The sequence below is a fragment of the Lepidochelys kempii genome, chromosome 2, assembly GCF_965140285.1.
Source record: "Lepidochelys kempii isolate rLepKem1 chromosome 2, rLepKem1.hap1, whole genome shotgun sequence".
In the NCBI taxonomy this organism is placed as follows: domain Eukaryota; kingdom Metazoa; phylum Chordata; order Testudines; family Cheloniidae; genus Lepidochelys; species Lepidochelys kempii.
This window is the reverse complement of record NC_136381.1, coordinates 157,197,435-157,214,030: the sequence shown is the minus strand read 5'-3', so window position 1 is coordinate 157,214,030 and position 16,596 is coordinate 157,197,435. Positions and strand designations below refer to the sequence as shown.

Sequence of the window (16,596 nt, the reverse complement as noted above, 5' to 3'; positions counted from 1 at the left end):
TCTTGAGTTCTGAATTTTAATTCTAAACATTAAAGAACATGGATGAACTGCAGAGTGGAAAAGCATAAACAGTTACTTTTCAAAACTTATATAGAACATTAAAAAGGTAGTTAAATTCACTGTGTCTATTTAAATTATTTACTGATGCTAAGGAATTCTTCATTTTTCCTGTAGGTATGTCATGTTGTTATCATGCAAAGGATAACTTAATGTGCCGTGATGTTTGTGAACAGGTAAGCTTGTTTTAAACTTGGGCAGTAGCACGAAAATTGATTCACTTCTGTATTTGTATATTCAAGATTTTAACAGTTACTTGAAAAGTGGACCTGAAATTGATAAGGGTTTCACTCCCACAGGGAATATTTATATTCGGTACATGTAGATACTGAATGTCACAAGAGACCTTGGTAGTCTGTGTAATAGTTCTGTTGTTTTAATGAACAGATTTTAACTTCTAAAGCGATATTCTTCCCTCTGATATATGTAAAAACTCACATTGAAATCAGTGGGAGGTGCATGTGCATATTTTAGGTCAGAATTTGACCAAGAAGCATCAAACTTACAGATGTGATTCACACTGATTTCTTAGTTTATCCTTTACCTCCTCCTGCTTTTCCTGCCCCCCCCCCCGGAGTTAGATGTCCCTCCCCTTGTAAAGTGGCTTGAGTGACAGCTGGCACAGACTCAGACTCTACACCAGGAAGAGCGCCTGGAATGAAGGAGCACTTGAGACCAGCAGCAGTCTTCCCTTCTTCACCAGATGAGGGAATAGTTTTGTCTACTTCCACTCAGTTTGATGATTTCAAAATTGTTCATGGCAGATAAGTTAGAAGTCCTGGAGCTAATGTAGGAAATATCACATAAGCTTTTGAACATTCTGCATTTCTTCATGTCTAGAAGGCTGGACATGCTAATTAACATGGGGCTAAAAGAAGCTTAATTTTTTCCATAGTGACTTATGGATGTGAATCACAGGAAATTAATGCTGCTGGCAAGAAGAAAACTCAAGCATTTAGGATGTGGTGCTGCCAAAGACTCATGAATATCTCCTGGATGGCAAAGGAGATGAATGCTTGTGTAAGAAATATTGGAGAGAAGCAGACCATGTTGTCAGAAATCAGTAGGCATGAACTTAGGTCACATCAGGCACAGAGATGGAAATACCCTAAAGCAAGTTAACATAGAAGGAATGGTGGTAGTAGGGGATGACTGGAGAGAGATGGTATGTGGCAGATCACTGGGATGTCAGCTGCTAAGTACATGAAGCTAGTGATGGATTGATAAGTCTTCTTTCTGCTATGATGTCACCAATATTCAGACATGAATAAATTGATTTTACTTAGTCATAGAGTTTAAGTCCAGAAAGATCCACCAGTTTAAGTCCACCAGATCATCTAGTCTGACCTCCTGTGGCCATCAACACCACTCAGCACCTTCACACTAAACACAGCAACTGAAATTTGACCAGAGTTTTACAGCCCACTTACTTATTACTGTGGGAGTCAGCCCCTCTTCCCCCCCAAAAAAAATTATCAGACTTTGGCATCTGGTGCATCTACCTCTGAAAATATAGATCAAGTCCTTTCAAGTGGGTTTGAATATCTTTACGTGCACCCAGTTCCTGGATCTCTGATAGCTGTGGCAATGCATCAAAGGTCCAGATAACAGGGACCCCCAAAATTTACTCCAAAAGACAAGGATATAAAAAATTAATTTATTTTTCTGGAAAAATTACTTCTTGTCAAGCCTACAGATAAGCACTATAAATTACCAGGTGCTTCTGTCAAAATATGATTATCTTAATTAGGACAGGGTATCAAAGTTTGAGAAACTCCTTCAATAACATTAGGAGGAACTAAAGTCTGCTGTAGCTGAATTGGTAGTTCAAATATCTCTGCAGCATGATCAGTGGCCACCTCCATTGATGATCTGGGTTTCTTGGTACAATCTTCAGGAATATCAGAGGAGGTCAAGACAACACTTGAAGACCTCCCATTTGAAGGTTGTGAGCTCTTGTATACAAGAACTGATGAAGCCCTCTAGTCTCTGAAAGATTTGAGAAACATTCCCCATCCCTTGAAAGTTTACCTGCTAGCCCACAGGAGAAAGCAAGCCAGATCACAAAGCTCCTCTAGATAAAGACCCTCCACCTATTATTATAATCCAGACATATATATATAATTGGAGCTGCTGAGGAAGAACCACAGAGGATAAATAACCATTCTTTCTTCAAATATTGTACACATGTATTCTGGTGACTACCAAGCAATGATCCCAATCAGGAGGTAGGTGCTAAAGAAGTCCTATTTAAATTATGATTTCAGGACAGTCTGTGCCAAAGCAGGCATCAGATCTTGAGGCTTCAGCTAAGAAACAGTGCTGGGGAAAAGTTTGTACTGATCCCAACTTAACTGCCCTGCGAATTTCTGAAATTGGTATGCTTCTGAGAGAAGCTATATGAGACTTGGTGGAGTAGGCTCTAAGCCACATGGGTGGATCTAATCTAGCCAACTCCTTGCATGATGTAATGTAATTTAGATACTCTGTTAAATAGTCTTTGGATGGATATTGCATGACCTTTCTCTCGTTACAAATTCAGCAAGCAGCCTGGGGTTTTACTCTCTCAAAGTAATATGGAAAAGCCCTAATCACATCAAGGGTATGGAATTTGGCTGCCCCCAGGTTGGAGTGGGGTTTGTGAAATAAATATTTAAATGAAAATCTGGGAATAAGTTTAAGGATCCCTTTTGTCTTTAGGAACACCATTTAAGGTGGACCAGTCATGAGGGCCCGAATCTCCACTATCCTTCAAGCTGCTTTTATAGCTACTGAAAAAGTAATTTTCATAGATGGTATAGAGCAGTGATGGGCAACCTGCGGCTCATGTGTATAGAGGAAAAAATTGCTAGGGGCTTAAATGGATGTCCCGTTAATCACACTAACATGATATTTAGGTCCTGGGAGAGAGGGGGCTCCTAGACTGGGGGAAATGCATAAATAAGGCCCATGAGGAATCTAGCAACTGTAGAGTGGTAAAATGATTGTGGATGTAAGGATGATGAGCTGATGCTGCTGCTAAATGGGAGACACAGGGTTTGAGGGTAGGAAGGGAATGAAGCTGAATGTGGTGCCCCACGTTAATAATCTCCAAGACTGAGTGGCCTGAGATAATTTGCTTCCAGGCCTTCCAAAAATAAAAAGGTGATTGCCAAAAGGGATGGCAGGGGAGGGGGAAGGAAGGTATTCTCCAAGGGCTCAGTTTTCAACAAGGACAAACTGCTGCCATGAGGTGGACGTGGGGTGTGCAGTAGCAGAGGGCCTTCTCTGTTGGAACTTCTGTTTCTTCGATATGTTGTCCACATGGATTCCATAACCCACCTTCCTTCCCCACAATTATGGGGTTCTGTACTACCAGGATTCTGTATTGGCAAAGGAACTGAGAGTCAGTTGGGCCAGCTCCACACTTTGTCTTAGGGTGAAGAGGCATGAGGGCATCCAGGGTATAGGAATGGCCCTAATGCACACTGCTTGCCAAAAGAATCGAATCTCTGGGCACTTGCACACAGAGTGGGATCCATGTGGACAACATGTCTTGAAGAACCACAGTCACTGTAAGATAAGTAACTTGTCTGACGATATCATTTGCCTTGATTCCTTCTCACCTTGCAACTGTCATGGTTGGGGGAAATGGGAGTAATATTTTTAGTGACAACCTCCCTCCCCTCCCCAGGATGAAACTGTCATAAATATTCATTGGGCATCTGTTACATATATAATTTGGGAAGCTGTCCATTTTCTGCTCAATAACTTGGGGAGCTCTCTACTTTCCAGTCACCAAGGAGCTGAAATTGGTTGTTCTAAAGGGCACTGAGGCACTGGCAGTTGGTTTTAGAATGAGACTGGCTTGCCTATGCTTCCGAGGGCCAAAAAATCTTTGAAGGCTACATGAATTTCAGGCACTCCTTACCAAAGGGTAGGAATCCAGTCAAATGATACATTTAGAGAAGTGGAACTGCAGTAAAGTAATTCCTTGTTTTCAGTCACAAGTTAGCTGGAGTGTATTTATAAAATGTCTTGTAGCGAGGAAGCATGAAATTAGGTCCTAGCAGCTTTGTTACTCTGAGTCCCTAAAGATCTCCATATTATAACTTTTGCTACAGTCTAACCTGTGGTTTTTACTATCAATCTCATGCTGTTGAATGGACCAAGAGTTCCTGATTAGGAGAATATATATTCCATTTTTAGAAACAAGAAGAAAATTTATTTCCCTCTCCAAAAACAAGTGCTGTATGTCTGAAAGATTGTCCAGTAAACTCAAATTATAAGTAAGCTTTCTTTATATATGAATGTGTTATGTACGTTTCTACACAAATTTACTGGTAATGAAAGTTATCACAAAAACTTACTAATTAAATAAAACCAAACTGTGAATTTAGGAAAACAAAATTTAAAAAAGAAGTCAAATGAGCTTGAATGTATACTTATACTTTTTTTTTCCTAATTAGTTCTGATATTTTAAAAATGTGTTATCTTCTGATCTTCTTTGTAACAGATTTTATCCTCTAAAAGTGATTCCCGTTTGAAACATTTGCTGCAGCGGGCACCAGAATATTGCCCAGAGTCAATGGTAAGCCTTGACTGTTTTTGATAAAACTGCTGAATCAGTATCGACAATTTTAAACATTCAAAAGCCATGAGTGAAGTCTCAAAAATCATGAAATTTGGCTTAAAAATTGAAATTTAAATATAATAAATTTTGGGTTCATTTTATTTGGGTTTTGATCCTTTAGGGTTTGTTTTCAAGCTTTTCCTCCCAAAGTGTGAGGTCTAGAAAACTTTTTAAAATGAAAGATGAGATTGTCATTTAATCACTTGACTCTGGGAGCTAGGTTTTTAAGAAAAGACCTAATATTGCAAGACTTATGATGCAATCAGAGAGTTGACAATCTTGCTAAATGTCCTGGGTTCATAGAAGTTACGAGAGATAGTGAAGGTTAAGATCTGCCTTATGTTGAGGGTAGATTTGTATATGCTGGGCCAGATGGTCTGGTGCAATGTGGCTGCTATTACTCTCCTTGGAATTGTTGGCAGCCAGCATAATTTAGAGCAGCCTTCAGGTTATTTTAATTTTCACTAGGGGAAAAGCCTGGCACACAGCCTGTCCAGCATTGGGATAGTGCAAAGGTAAACTCTATAGCTGTTCTAACTGCTCCTCAGTCATAGCTGAGAATCTGGAGCAATCTTTTTATTGGTTAAGTAAAATTATGGATATCTGAATGAGCTATCTAAAAGTTCTCCCGTTAATTACTAGAAAATTATAGAGTGGATTGTATCTAACTGCTGGTTCAGTTATATTACTATAAAAATAATTATTAAATAATATTCAGATTAATGAATCCAAAAGCCCTTCTGCCTTAGAAAAGCAACAGTTTTGCTTGAAAATTCCAATACAAAATTCTAATTTTCTTTCTTTACTGATCAGTTTTTATTACTTTATATAGTGTCAGCAATGTGCTAGGCTTTTGATAGACTAGTGAAGACCAAGTCCTTGCCCAAAAGAGTTTGCTGTCTAAATGTACAGTGTATAGGCCTAGTTATTCTTTAGTTCTAATGTTCCATGGATCACTTTGTTACAGTGCTCCCTCTCATGGACTGCCTCCCCTCCCAATCCACAAAGGCATGATTTTAAACATTTTGTTTTTGTGGATCATCAGTTAAGTCTTTCAGATCAGTGGTGGTCCACAGATCACTGTTTGAAAACTGATGGTGTAAGTCAGTGGTGGGCAACCTGTGGTCCAAACGTGGCCCATCAGGGTAATCCATTGGCAGCCTGTGAGACAGTTTGTTTACATTGACCATCCATAGGCACGGCTGCACGCAACTCCCAGGGGCTGTGGTTCGCTGTTCCTGGCCAGATTGCAAGTTGGTGATAGCGTTGTGTTGATAACTTTGCTTTTTATTTTAAATTTAGTTATGTTACAGAGTTAATGCTTCTCAGAGTTGGCAACTAGGGTATATTGATGTCATGGAAGAAAGTGTTTTCAAGAGTGATATAGAGTCAGGGATGGGGAGTTTCTATGTTTTGGGGACAACTGAATGAAAAAAGGGAGGGTCTCTAGCAATTTTTGGGGCAAATGTGGGAGGGAAGTACTGAATGGAATATACTTTCATGAAATAGTAATCGTTTAAAAGTGTGATTGTGCTCCACAACCGTGTATTTCATATCTTTAATTGTGCTTTGATAAAGAGAAAGCAATCTAGGTATCTTTCTGTTTAAAAAGTTTAACAGTTTTAGTTTAACTCCATGCTTATTATTTTCAGACATTGCCTTCCACACCCCCCGCCGTTTTTTTTATTTGCTATCAAATTTTCATGAGTACTCTGTTGATAATATTAGACAAAAGACATACAAAATGTGTTCCAGTATAGCCTTCTGCTTGCTGGAACATGAATATATGAAATTTCCTCTCCAAATCTCTCAGATGGTAGGATAGAGGAGGCATTCTAGCAACTCATTAGAGAATGTGGAATGCAGACACTGGCAGACTGGGAGGCCACTTGGAATACCTTAGAGAATTGGGTTCAATGCAGTAGTCACAAACAGTGCAGTAATCACAATAAACTCAGTTATCTTTTAGGGAAAGAAAGGGAAATACCTTTCATCAGTGATCTGGTGACTAGTAGCAGAGCCAGAAGCCAGCTTTTTCCCCTAATGGCAGCAATATCTCCTTTTGCTGGCTTCTAGTCTGCTTTGATTTAGAGAGGGAGGCTGATGATGGAGGAGGGCTGAGTAGAGGGAATTGATCTTGACTATGTTAGCAAGGTGATAAGAGCTTCTTATATACCTGTGTAAGTACTGTATTAAAAAAGAAACATCACAAAGAGTTTGTTCCTGCCAGAATTGGCTATTGTTTCACTGCTGGTGAGTAGTACTTTTTTACATATCTTTTGAGAGGCACATGTTCAGCATTCCTTCACTTGTAGGCACTTAAAATTTTTATCTCTTCATTGTTTATCCCAGCATCCTGACCTGCTAGCATATACACCTCTGCTTCTATGGAATCTTCCTTTGATGCCGTAATACTCAGTTGATATGATGTATTACAGAAATGGTCAATTTTTTTCTAGTGTTTGCTTAAAAAGCACTAAATGCAGTGACTTCGTGCTAATGTTAATGAAATCATTTAAGGGTAACCATTATGTACTTAATTATGTACTTAACTGTAATATTACCATTTTGTTTAAAGAAACCCTGTTCAGAGGACTCCAAATCTGAGCCCTTGAGCTTGTAGCACACAGTATGTGAAAATTCCCATAGCTTTCAATTTTTTTACCTTCTGAAATACTATGGAGCTCCACCACAATACTTCAGTCTCCACTTAAAGTTTTAGTGTAGTTTTCTCTCCGACCACAGGCAGCCACAACCATCTTGGTGAAACTGTGCTGAGGTCCAAAATGCAAGATGAGCAATATTCAGTCTTGGATATGTGAGATTTTCAAGGTGTGTTGTCTCAAGAGCCACTAGCGGGTAGGTATGGGATATTTATCTACCTCAGTGATACCCTCAGTTATTTCATAGTCTGATCTGAGCTTGGATCGCATTCAGAGGAAGACTTGGATCCAACTGTTTGTTTGGACCCTCAACCTCAATGCCATTCTTTTGGGTTCTCATGAATACATGTATCCCATGACTATGACTGTACTGGACTAGACAAATTGACAGGAGTGGCAAGTGCCTCCCTGGGTGCTTTGTCCATACCAGTCAACTCCAAGTTTTCCGTATCAGCCTCCTTCGAGAGCTACAATCTCGGTTCCACATTGAAGCAGGGATGTTTCCACTGATCCAAGACACTCAGATCCTATGCCAATGAATCCAGTACCAAGAGTTAGTCCCTACACTGATCCAAGACATCTTATATGCCAAGGAAGATAATGCATCTTCACAAATCCATATTGTGCATCAGGACCAGGAACCTGCAGGCAACTCCTCTCTAGATGAAAATGGTGGCATAGCCTCAGATACCTCACCTCCTGAGGATGCTATTCAATTCAAAGAGTTGGTCAGCAGAAGGTTTCTACTTCAAAATTGCCTTCTGTTTCACTGAAGGAAACTCATCCTCTTTCTGTCATCCGTGGGGAATACCTCTACAAAGTTTTTCTGCTTCTTCTGAAGGGTTTCTGTCAACGAAATGCAAAAAAAGCAGGTAAGTTTTATCAGATTCTGTATGAAGGGTTTTCTTGTTTCCATGTACATCTTTCCCCTAATTCTCTGTTGGTGGCTGCAGTGACGTAGCGATAAGAATGGAATATTTATATTCTTCTCCCAATGACAGAGATGGGAGGGGGGGGGAAATAGATTCCGGGGGAAACTATTCTTTTCATCTTCTTTAAACCTGAGGGTAGCTAACTACCTAGCTGTCATGGTGAGGTACCAGTTTCACCTGTGGGACAAGATTTCAATCTTTACCAAGAATATTCTTGAGTGCTGCAGACTGACTTATGCCCTTATTAAGGAGGGTCAGAATGTTTCTAGGCACGTGCTGTGTGTGTCCTTTGATGTCTCTGGTGCATATTCAAGACTGATAGCTGCAGTGATATACTCCTTCTCTCTTCCTCGCGAAACAAAGATGAAGATTGAAGACCTTCTATTTGAAGGTGTTCGACTTTTTAGTTGTAAAATGGATGAAGTATTAGCGAAAATGAGACACAAGATTAACTGATGGATCTCTGGGTCTCTTGCACCTTTCAAGAGAATAATTCCTGTGCCTGCATTTGATATCTAAAGACAATATTATCCAAATTATTCTTCATCTTTGTATGTTAACAGAGGGAGGCAACGCTATCAGCAGCAACAACAATCCTTTGCTTCTCAGCAGCAATATAAAAGACGTCCCTGTAAATCTAAGAAGAGAGAAGAGAATTCATCCTCCACTACTACCTTACCTTCTGTTAATCCGCAGGTGTGACATGAAGTTTGAGAGTAGCAAACCAACCTTGAATTCGGTTCCCCTAATATCTGGAGACTGTTTATGCCATTTTTACAGCGAGTGGCAAAAGGTCACCTTGAACAGATGGGTCTTGGATGGTATAAAAGACAAATATACTTATCCAATACAAAATAGATTATTGTAACCTACATGGAAAGGATTAAGGGTGAGAGCTTAAAGGATAAAGTAATAGGAACTTTGGGGAAAAGTTTAGAAACCATCTTGAGTTGAGGATATATGATAGAATCCTTCTCTCTTTCTCACCCACCAAAACCCCCCCAAACAAACAAAACACAGCCCGGGCAGCCATAAGTCTGACAATTCCGAACTTTCAACTACTTGACTTTGCATCTTAAATATCTTCCTTTTAATGTCACTCTTTACATGTAATTCCTTAGTGTTTTTTTTTCTTTAAAGGAAAGAGGTAAAACAAATAACTTTATGTACAACTGTAACCCCCATGATACATCATCTTGGTTTGAATTCTGAACTTTTTAGCAGTATGACACTTTCAGCCCACTTTTTCCAAGTGGTAGTACTGCTTGCTATATTTCCACAGCTGGAAATATGCAGAGGGTACCTTGAAGGAGAAAGGGAAGTTACTTACAGTAACTGTTTGACAGAGTTGTCTACTACATGCACACTTTTACATCTTCCAGGATGTAGAAACACCCATAGCTTTCAGTTTTTGCCATTGTCTAAAGTATGTTCTGCATCTGCAAAAAAGAAACCCCCAAAATCTCATTTTTAATTAAAATACAGTAGAGTGAGAGGAGTCCTTTTAGGTCCCATCATCCTTTTCTTGACAATAAACACCTGATGACATTTGTCTCTGATTTGTGTGGTTTTTTTGAGAAGGAGGCAGAGTTCTTCCATGAGATCAATTATCTTAGAGGTATTGACACTTTTTTTGTATCAGTGCTAAATCATCTTCTATATTTAAAAGCTTTTAATCTATCATAAATAAAGACTTTTGTTTAATTTCATTTTATTTTTCAGGGAGAAGTTTGGGGTTGTATAAACTCTTCTTTGCCAGGTAAGAACTATTAGAATATTCTCAATATTAGAATATTCTCAAGAATATTTAGAATATTAGAATATTTATATTTTGCCTTTGCTGATAAAAGGCTTAATTTAACAACAGATCTGTCTAGTTTCCATATTGTACATGTTTCAAAATAGTTTTGCTTTGATAAGGCTTCCACATAAGCCAGAAATGTATGTTTGTTTGTTTCATTTACCCCAAATTGTGGTGCTTTGACTTTGTCAAAATTGGAAAGCAAATAAATTTTTTTTCTTACCATTTTTTCTCATGTAGAAAATATGTTAAGTGAATAAGTTTTATTACATTGATGTTTACTCAAATATCTCTTATCCGTTTCTTGTATATGTTGAAGAAAAAGGTCAAGGGTTGGGAATTCATCCTTAAAAGTATTGAAAAGCCTTGAGCCAGCACTCCTTTGCCTTTTTAAAAGATTCTAGATGTCCTGTGATTGCCTATTTCCCCTCCAAATACTGTCCCCCTTCTAGACCTTAACTTCCAATTTTTTAATTACAAATTTATACCACTCTTATTCAGTCTAGAATATGGGGGTGGGATTCATGATGTCGTACTGAGATTCAGTAGTAGCTGTTTCATTAAAGATAGTTTGGCGCTCCAAGTCCCATCTTGTCTCTCCTAAATTATCTAATTTTGCTCTGCCTTGTCACAGAATAATCTCAGTAACACTCTCCTGTTCCTTTTGGACAAAGAAACTTGGAGTAAAATTAGCATACAATAGCTGAAAAAGTGGAGAAACAGGAGAAAAAAAAGAAGACTATTAATTGTTCTTCTTACAGGCTGCTCAACCTGCCACCAGTGAGCCTACCTGCTTTTCTTGTTCTCAGGAGTCAAACTGTCCATTCCAGTAGATTTAGAGGGTCTGAGGAATCCTGTAGGTTCTAGTCCTTGTTCTTCCACTAATTTATTATGTAACCTTGCTTGCACTACTTCGGCCCAAATTTTTAGTGGTGCTCAGCATTGCAATGCCTGTCTCATTTTCAAAAGTGATGAAGACGCTTAGCCTCGTTAGTGCCTGTACCACTTTTGAAAATGAGACTTTAAGCTCCTAAATCAGTTAGGTGTTGCAATGCTCAGTGCTGCAATGCCTAAATCCCTTTAAAAATCTGGGCGTTAGTCTGTGTCAGTTTTCCAGTCTGTAAAATGGGGATCTTGTGGGAGTATTTTGTAACTAATGTTTGGGAGGCAGTGTTGTCTAGTGGTTAGAACATAATTAGCTATCAGGAGATCTGGTTTTAGGCCCAATACAGCCACTGGCACATTGTAACCCTCGATAAGTAACTTAACTTTTCTGTGCTTCAGTTCATTCCATCTTTGACATGAGGATAACAACACTCACCTTAGCAAAGCACCTTGAAATCTTCGAATGAAATAGGAATATTTTGTATTTTCTCCAGAGACTGTGGCTAATGTTTCAACTGGGGATAATATCAAATCTCTCTTTCTAGAAAACTGACTTGTGCAGGGTTAACTGCAGATATTAGTTTCCCTGCTTAAGAGGACTTGTTTGAGTTACAGAATAGTTGAGGGGCAGTGGTCTTTTGAAAGAAAAGAATGCATACTGTTAGAACACAGGTTTGTAAAGAAAGTGCTACTGCTGTTTGGAAACTGGTGCTGAGCAGCTACTCTTCAATTGTTTGCCTTGATTTTTCTGAACTAATGCAAGGTTTCTGGGTTAGAATTCTAGTCCCCTCTTCTCCTGGGAGCAGAGAAATCTTTCTTTTGAGGCCGAACATATCACAGATGGTCTGTGTCACAATATAATCTTATCAGGGGAGGGAAGTCGTCTTCCTCTAGTATCCAGAACCTGGTGTCTAGATGGAGGACATCCCTCCACGTTAGACAGTTTGCTACCGTTCTCAAATGACAAACTTTTTGCAGCTGCTTTTAAGGATGCGCAGGTGACACAATTACCTTAGAGAGTCCATGATGTGATGGTTTGGTTTTTTTCAGTTTTCCCTCTCCATAACAAGGTGATGGACAAAATCAATATCCTAGGAGTTTCTTCCTGTGGTCTCAGAGGGAGGGCCTAGGTTACAGATGTGGTATGCAGTCTGTGGTTACTTTCATTTTCCCCGTATATCCTTTCCTAATAAGGCTAGGTGGAGAATGTCTTTCAGTCTTATCTTAAAATGCTGGCATTGCCAGCGTAATACATGAGGTTAACTCTTAAGTTTCTAAAGTAACTGACACTCCTGCAGTCTGATAGTTGCCATTTCTGTCATTTGTTACAAAATATGGGGGGGGGGGAATCTTAAAAGCATATAATCTGCTGTCTCATTATTTATATTCTTAATTTTCTTCAAGCAAAACTTGACAAAGAAGGTCTGTACCCATCAGTGGTAAATTCTCTGTTCATCTGGTCTTGTCCAGCCTCAGGTTAGTCATAGTGTTTCCGCATCAAGCCTCTGCCTGGTTTGTGGTTCCTTTGCCAGTCTCCCTTTGAACCTATGACTTCCAATACCCTGAGACTGTTAATCTTTAAGGTTCTTTTACTACTTGCACTGGTTTCCCAACTGACATTTTAGTGAGTTGGCTACAGCAATCTCCTTCCACTCTGCTTTTTTTCATCTTGCATGCTACCCCTTGATTCCATCTTACCCAGAAAATAATTGTATCTAGCCTTTTTTCCCCTGCCCCTTTCATTGACAAGGAGTCCCTCTGATATACTCCTGACATTAGAGAAACTGTAGGATTTTTCTCTGGATATAAAAAGCACTCTTGTTCTTCTCTCATACAGCCTCCATTTCTGTAGAGGGGTTTTCCTCTGCTCTGCAATTGAATAGTCAGAATCAGATTTCTCAGCTGCAGGATGGGGCTTAGGATTTCCCTTTAGGAAACTGCTTCAACTCAGTTTGCTGCCTGGTAGCAGTAACGGGTTTCTAGACCACATGCTTTCCTAAATACAGAGCATAAGGAAAAAAATCCCACTGAATTTGATATTTTTGGCTCTGAATTTTTGTGCCTCTTCCTCCTTCAGAGAGGCCTAACTCCTTTTGATATTGCAGAAAGTTTTAGCCTATCCTGAGTCCTGTTCTTGCTCCACAGTATGCTGTAGCCTCTTCTTCCCCTGTGTCATTATCAGCCCATCAAGATGGTGAAGGAGAAAAGGTGCTTGCTGTGATCATTTGGGAAGGTATAATTAACCAGGTGGCTCCAGCAGCTCTGTGGATCCCAACTCTGTGAGGGCCCTAAGTTCCTCCTGCATCAGGAAAAACAATAGGGCCACCCTCTCCATGGGATCTACCACTTGTAACCCCTACCTCAGACTCCACTGCTCTGATCCTGGGGTGTCTATCTTAGCTGCCAATGCTCACCCCCCCACCCTCCCCTTGGGATTAGTGCTTTTCTTTAGTAGTACCACTCATCTGCAGGAGTGGCTCCTATTAGTCAATACTGCATTTCCAGCTTCCTCTTTTGGCTTTTCCAGCCACACCTCTGCTCTTCTTAAACAGACCATATTCTCAAGCCAGGCCTGCTGAGGTGGAATTGGGTCATTATTTTCCCAGTTGAACAGCTGACCTTGAGAAGATTGGTGCCTGAACTATCTCTGGGAGTATCTCTCTGAGTACTTCCACTCAGGGCATATTTTTATACCACACCTAAAATGAATAAACAACTTCAGTGAGGAGAGGAATCCCACTAAACCGAAGGCCAAAATACGCCCTCACCAAAGATCAGTTCCAGTGAGAAGCCATAAGGAAGACAAAAAGTAGGACGATTCAAGCCAGGAGCTATGAGTTGCCAGCTCTTCATGGCCCCTCATTCCAGATCAAATCAGTCAAATTTAAGAGTAAGGAAGAAGCTGCTAAAGGATCTGTCTCTCTTCACAAGGGAGAACTAAAGTACATGTAATAAAAAGGATGGTAAAGGCAAATTCTCCTACTTCCTCATTGGGAGGAGAGAAGGATGAGCTCTGTTAACAATTCTGAAGAAGAGTAAGGGATCCAGGAAAAGCTCTTTCTCCTGGACTGATTTGAGTTTGAGTACATCAGTGCTGACTACCTTAGATATTAATAAAGAACCTTCTAGATGCCTCAGAGGAAGGTGAAGGAAAAAGCAAAACAAATAAAATCCACTTTCCTTCTGCTTCCAAGAGAACTTTTTAACTCTCTCCATCTGACTGGAGAACATTGTCAAGTCACAGTGAGAGCAAACAAATATTAGACTCTGAAGGCAGCTAAACAAAATCTATGTAATGTCTAAATCAAAATCTGACTGCATCACAACTCATGGACAACAGGATAGAGTCTGTTTTATGGTGCAACTAAAGGCAGCTTCTATTACTCTGATATCAGTCTGGATAGTCTCCCTTTAAGAAGACTTAACCCATCAGGCCAAAGGTATAAAATTGACTCTTCATAAGATCTCCCTGGCAGCGACCTTGTCCCAGATGCATACTGGGACTCCTTCAGATTTGCAGGTAGGCTGTGGCTTTCAGTATTGTAGCAAGATAATTCTTTCCAGAAGTAGAAGGTAAACATCCAAGCTGAACATTTGATAGCTTCATCAGAATAAGCTTTTAAGAGAAGCTATGGGCAAAAGCAGTCCTTGCAGCCAAAGGCAATATCAAAGAGATGCTTCCTTCAACTACAAACAGATGAAGAAATATAAGAAATCTTTCAGAAGCAGGCTGTCTTTTTATGGCTTCTTTTCATCTAGATCATGCAGATGTGATTCAAAATTTTTCAAGGGATGCTGAAGTAGAGTTGCAGAGGAAAATCCAGACAACTTCTCTGGACAGCTTTCCACTAGCAACAAGAACATCTGAATCCTCTGCTTATCTGCCTGAGAAGATGCACGTTCTGGGATTAAAAACTCCTGTGTTACAGTTGGTGGTTTTATTTATTTGTTTGTTTTTGAGTGGGGGGAGTTATTTGCTTGTTAGCTCCAATAACCCACTTCCTCTTTGGACTGATGAAGATAGCCAGCAGGGGCTATGCCATACAATTTATCAAATAGCCCTGCAACTTTCCTGCTTCCACATACTGAATTCTAACACAGAACAGCCAAATAATAGAGAGAATTTCTCCTCTAACCAACCATTAAAACTATTTAGTTAGCTCCCAGTCTGGACTGTTGCCAAGAACATAAGAAGAGACACACTGGGTCAGACCAATGGTCAGTCTAGCCCAGTATCCTGTCTTCTAACAGTGGCCAGTGCCAGATACGTTAGAGGGAATGAATAGAACAGTGTAGTTATCAAGTGATCTATTCCCTGCCGTCCAGTCCCAGCTTCTGGCTGTCAGAGTTTTAGGAACACCAAGAGCATGGGGTTGTGTCCCTGACCATCTTGGCTAATAGCCATTCCCCCCTACAAGGATGTTAAATGTAATTACATTATGGTCATGGTCGCTATTACTGATCAGCTCAGATATATTCACCTCTTGGTCCAGGTTCTGTGTTTTACTTAAGACTAAATCAAGAATTGCCTCTCCCGTTGTGGGTTCCAGGACTAGCTGCTCCAAGAAGGTGCCAGTTGTGTCTAGAAGATTTATTTCTGCATCCTGTCCTGAGGTGACGTGTACCCAGTCAGGAATAGTTAAAATCCCCCATTATTATTATAGTTGTTTGTTTTTGTAGCCTCTGATCTCCTTCAGCATTTCAGTTGCCATCACCATCTTGGTCAGGTGGTCAGTAGTGCATTGCTATAGTAGTATATTACTATTCTCCTGGGAGAATTCTGTGCCAAAAAATTAAAAATTCTGCATATTTTATTTGTCAAAATAACATAATATAATCATGCCAGTTTCACTTATTTTTATAATTTATTTCAAAATACGTGTCAGCAAGTATGTCTGTAACAATGCAGACCAAAAAAAAAGATTCAGTAATTTTTTTTTTTTTTTTTTTAGAAATAGATTCTTTACTAGGCAAATTAATACAGAACTTTGAGTAATTTAAACTACAATACAGAAACCTATTTCCTGCATCCCTCAGAAGCAGTGCAAAGGCTTGGGGGAGGCAGGAGTAATGGAGAAGCTGAGGAAGAGGGAAAGACACTGGGAGTGACCCTGGAGGGTTGTTGGGTATGGGTGGGAGGAGTATGGTACAGGGCTTTTTTGGGGTGTGTGTGTATGCGGGGGGGATTGATTGTTAGGGAGTTGGGGAGCCTCCCTAATGCAGACTCTGGCTGTGACCCTTAGCCTCTCTCTCATAAGTCAGGCACATATGCCCCTGTCTCTGTTCGTCCCTGCACCCCCCACATCCCTTGTGTGGCTCTGCAGCTCCCCTCCCATTCAACCTCTGGCTCAAAGCTGTCACCTCACTAGCACCTGAGCCTGTGCCCCAGTCTGTCCTCCCTAGCCCTTCTGAACCCCAGTCTGTGACCCTCCAGCAACCCTTTGTGCCCCATGCCTCTTCACCTGGGCCCGCTGTGAGTAATGTGGCCTCTCCCCTTTCCTCGCTGATGGCTGGCTGCCCTCTCTTCTGGTGCCACAGCAGCCCCTGCATATGTAATTCCAGCACCTCTCAATAGAATCTACATTCTGTGGAGGAAAAAAAAAATCTACAGTGGACACAGAGGTGTTGAAACAATTTGTGTAGTGG

At 40.2% G+C, this 16,596-nt stretch overlaps 1 protein-coding gene across 7 annotated transcripts in view; it reads left to right on the top strand.

Moving 5' to 3' along the window:
* The window catches only part of RECK (reversion inducing cysteine rich protein with kazal motifs), a 141,152-nt gene that overhangs the window by 16,938 nt on the left and 107,618 nt on the right, over positions 1-16,596 (top strand). For 5 of the 7 annotated variants that reach the window (XM_073332540.2, XM_073332536.2, XM_073332537.2 and 2 more), the window contains 3 exons: positions 175-233; positions 4,553-4,627; positions 9,987-10,023. The exons of 1 other annotated variant lie outside the window; for it this stretch is intronic. In XM_073332540.2, the coding sequence (XP_073188641.1) occupies positions 175-233; positions 4,553-4,627; positions 9,987-10,023 (171 nt within the window). Of the gene's footprint in view, positions 1-174; positions 234-952; positions 1,078-4,552; positions 4,628-9,986; positions 10,024-16,596 lie in introns of those variants that run through there. One more of the 7 variants, XM_073332538.2, reaches the window with a different exon arrangement.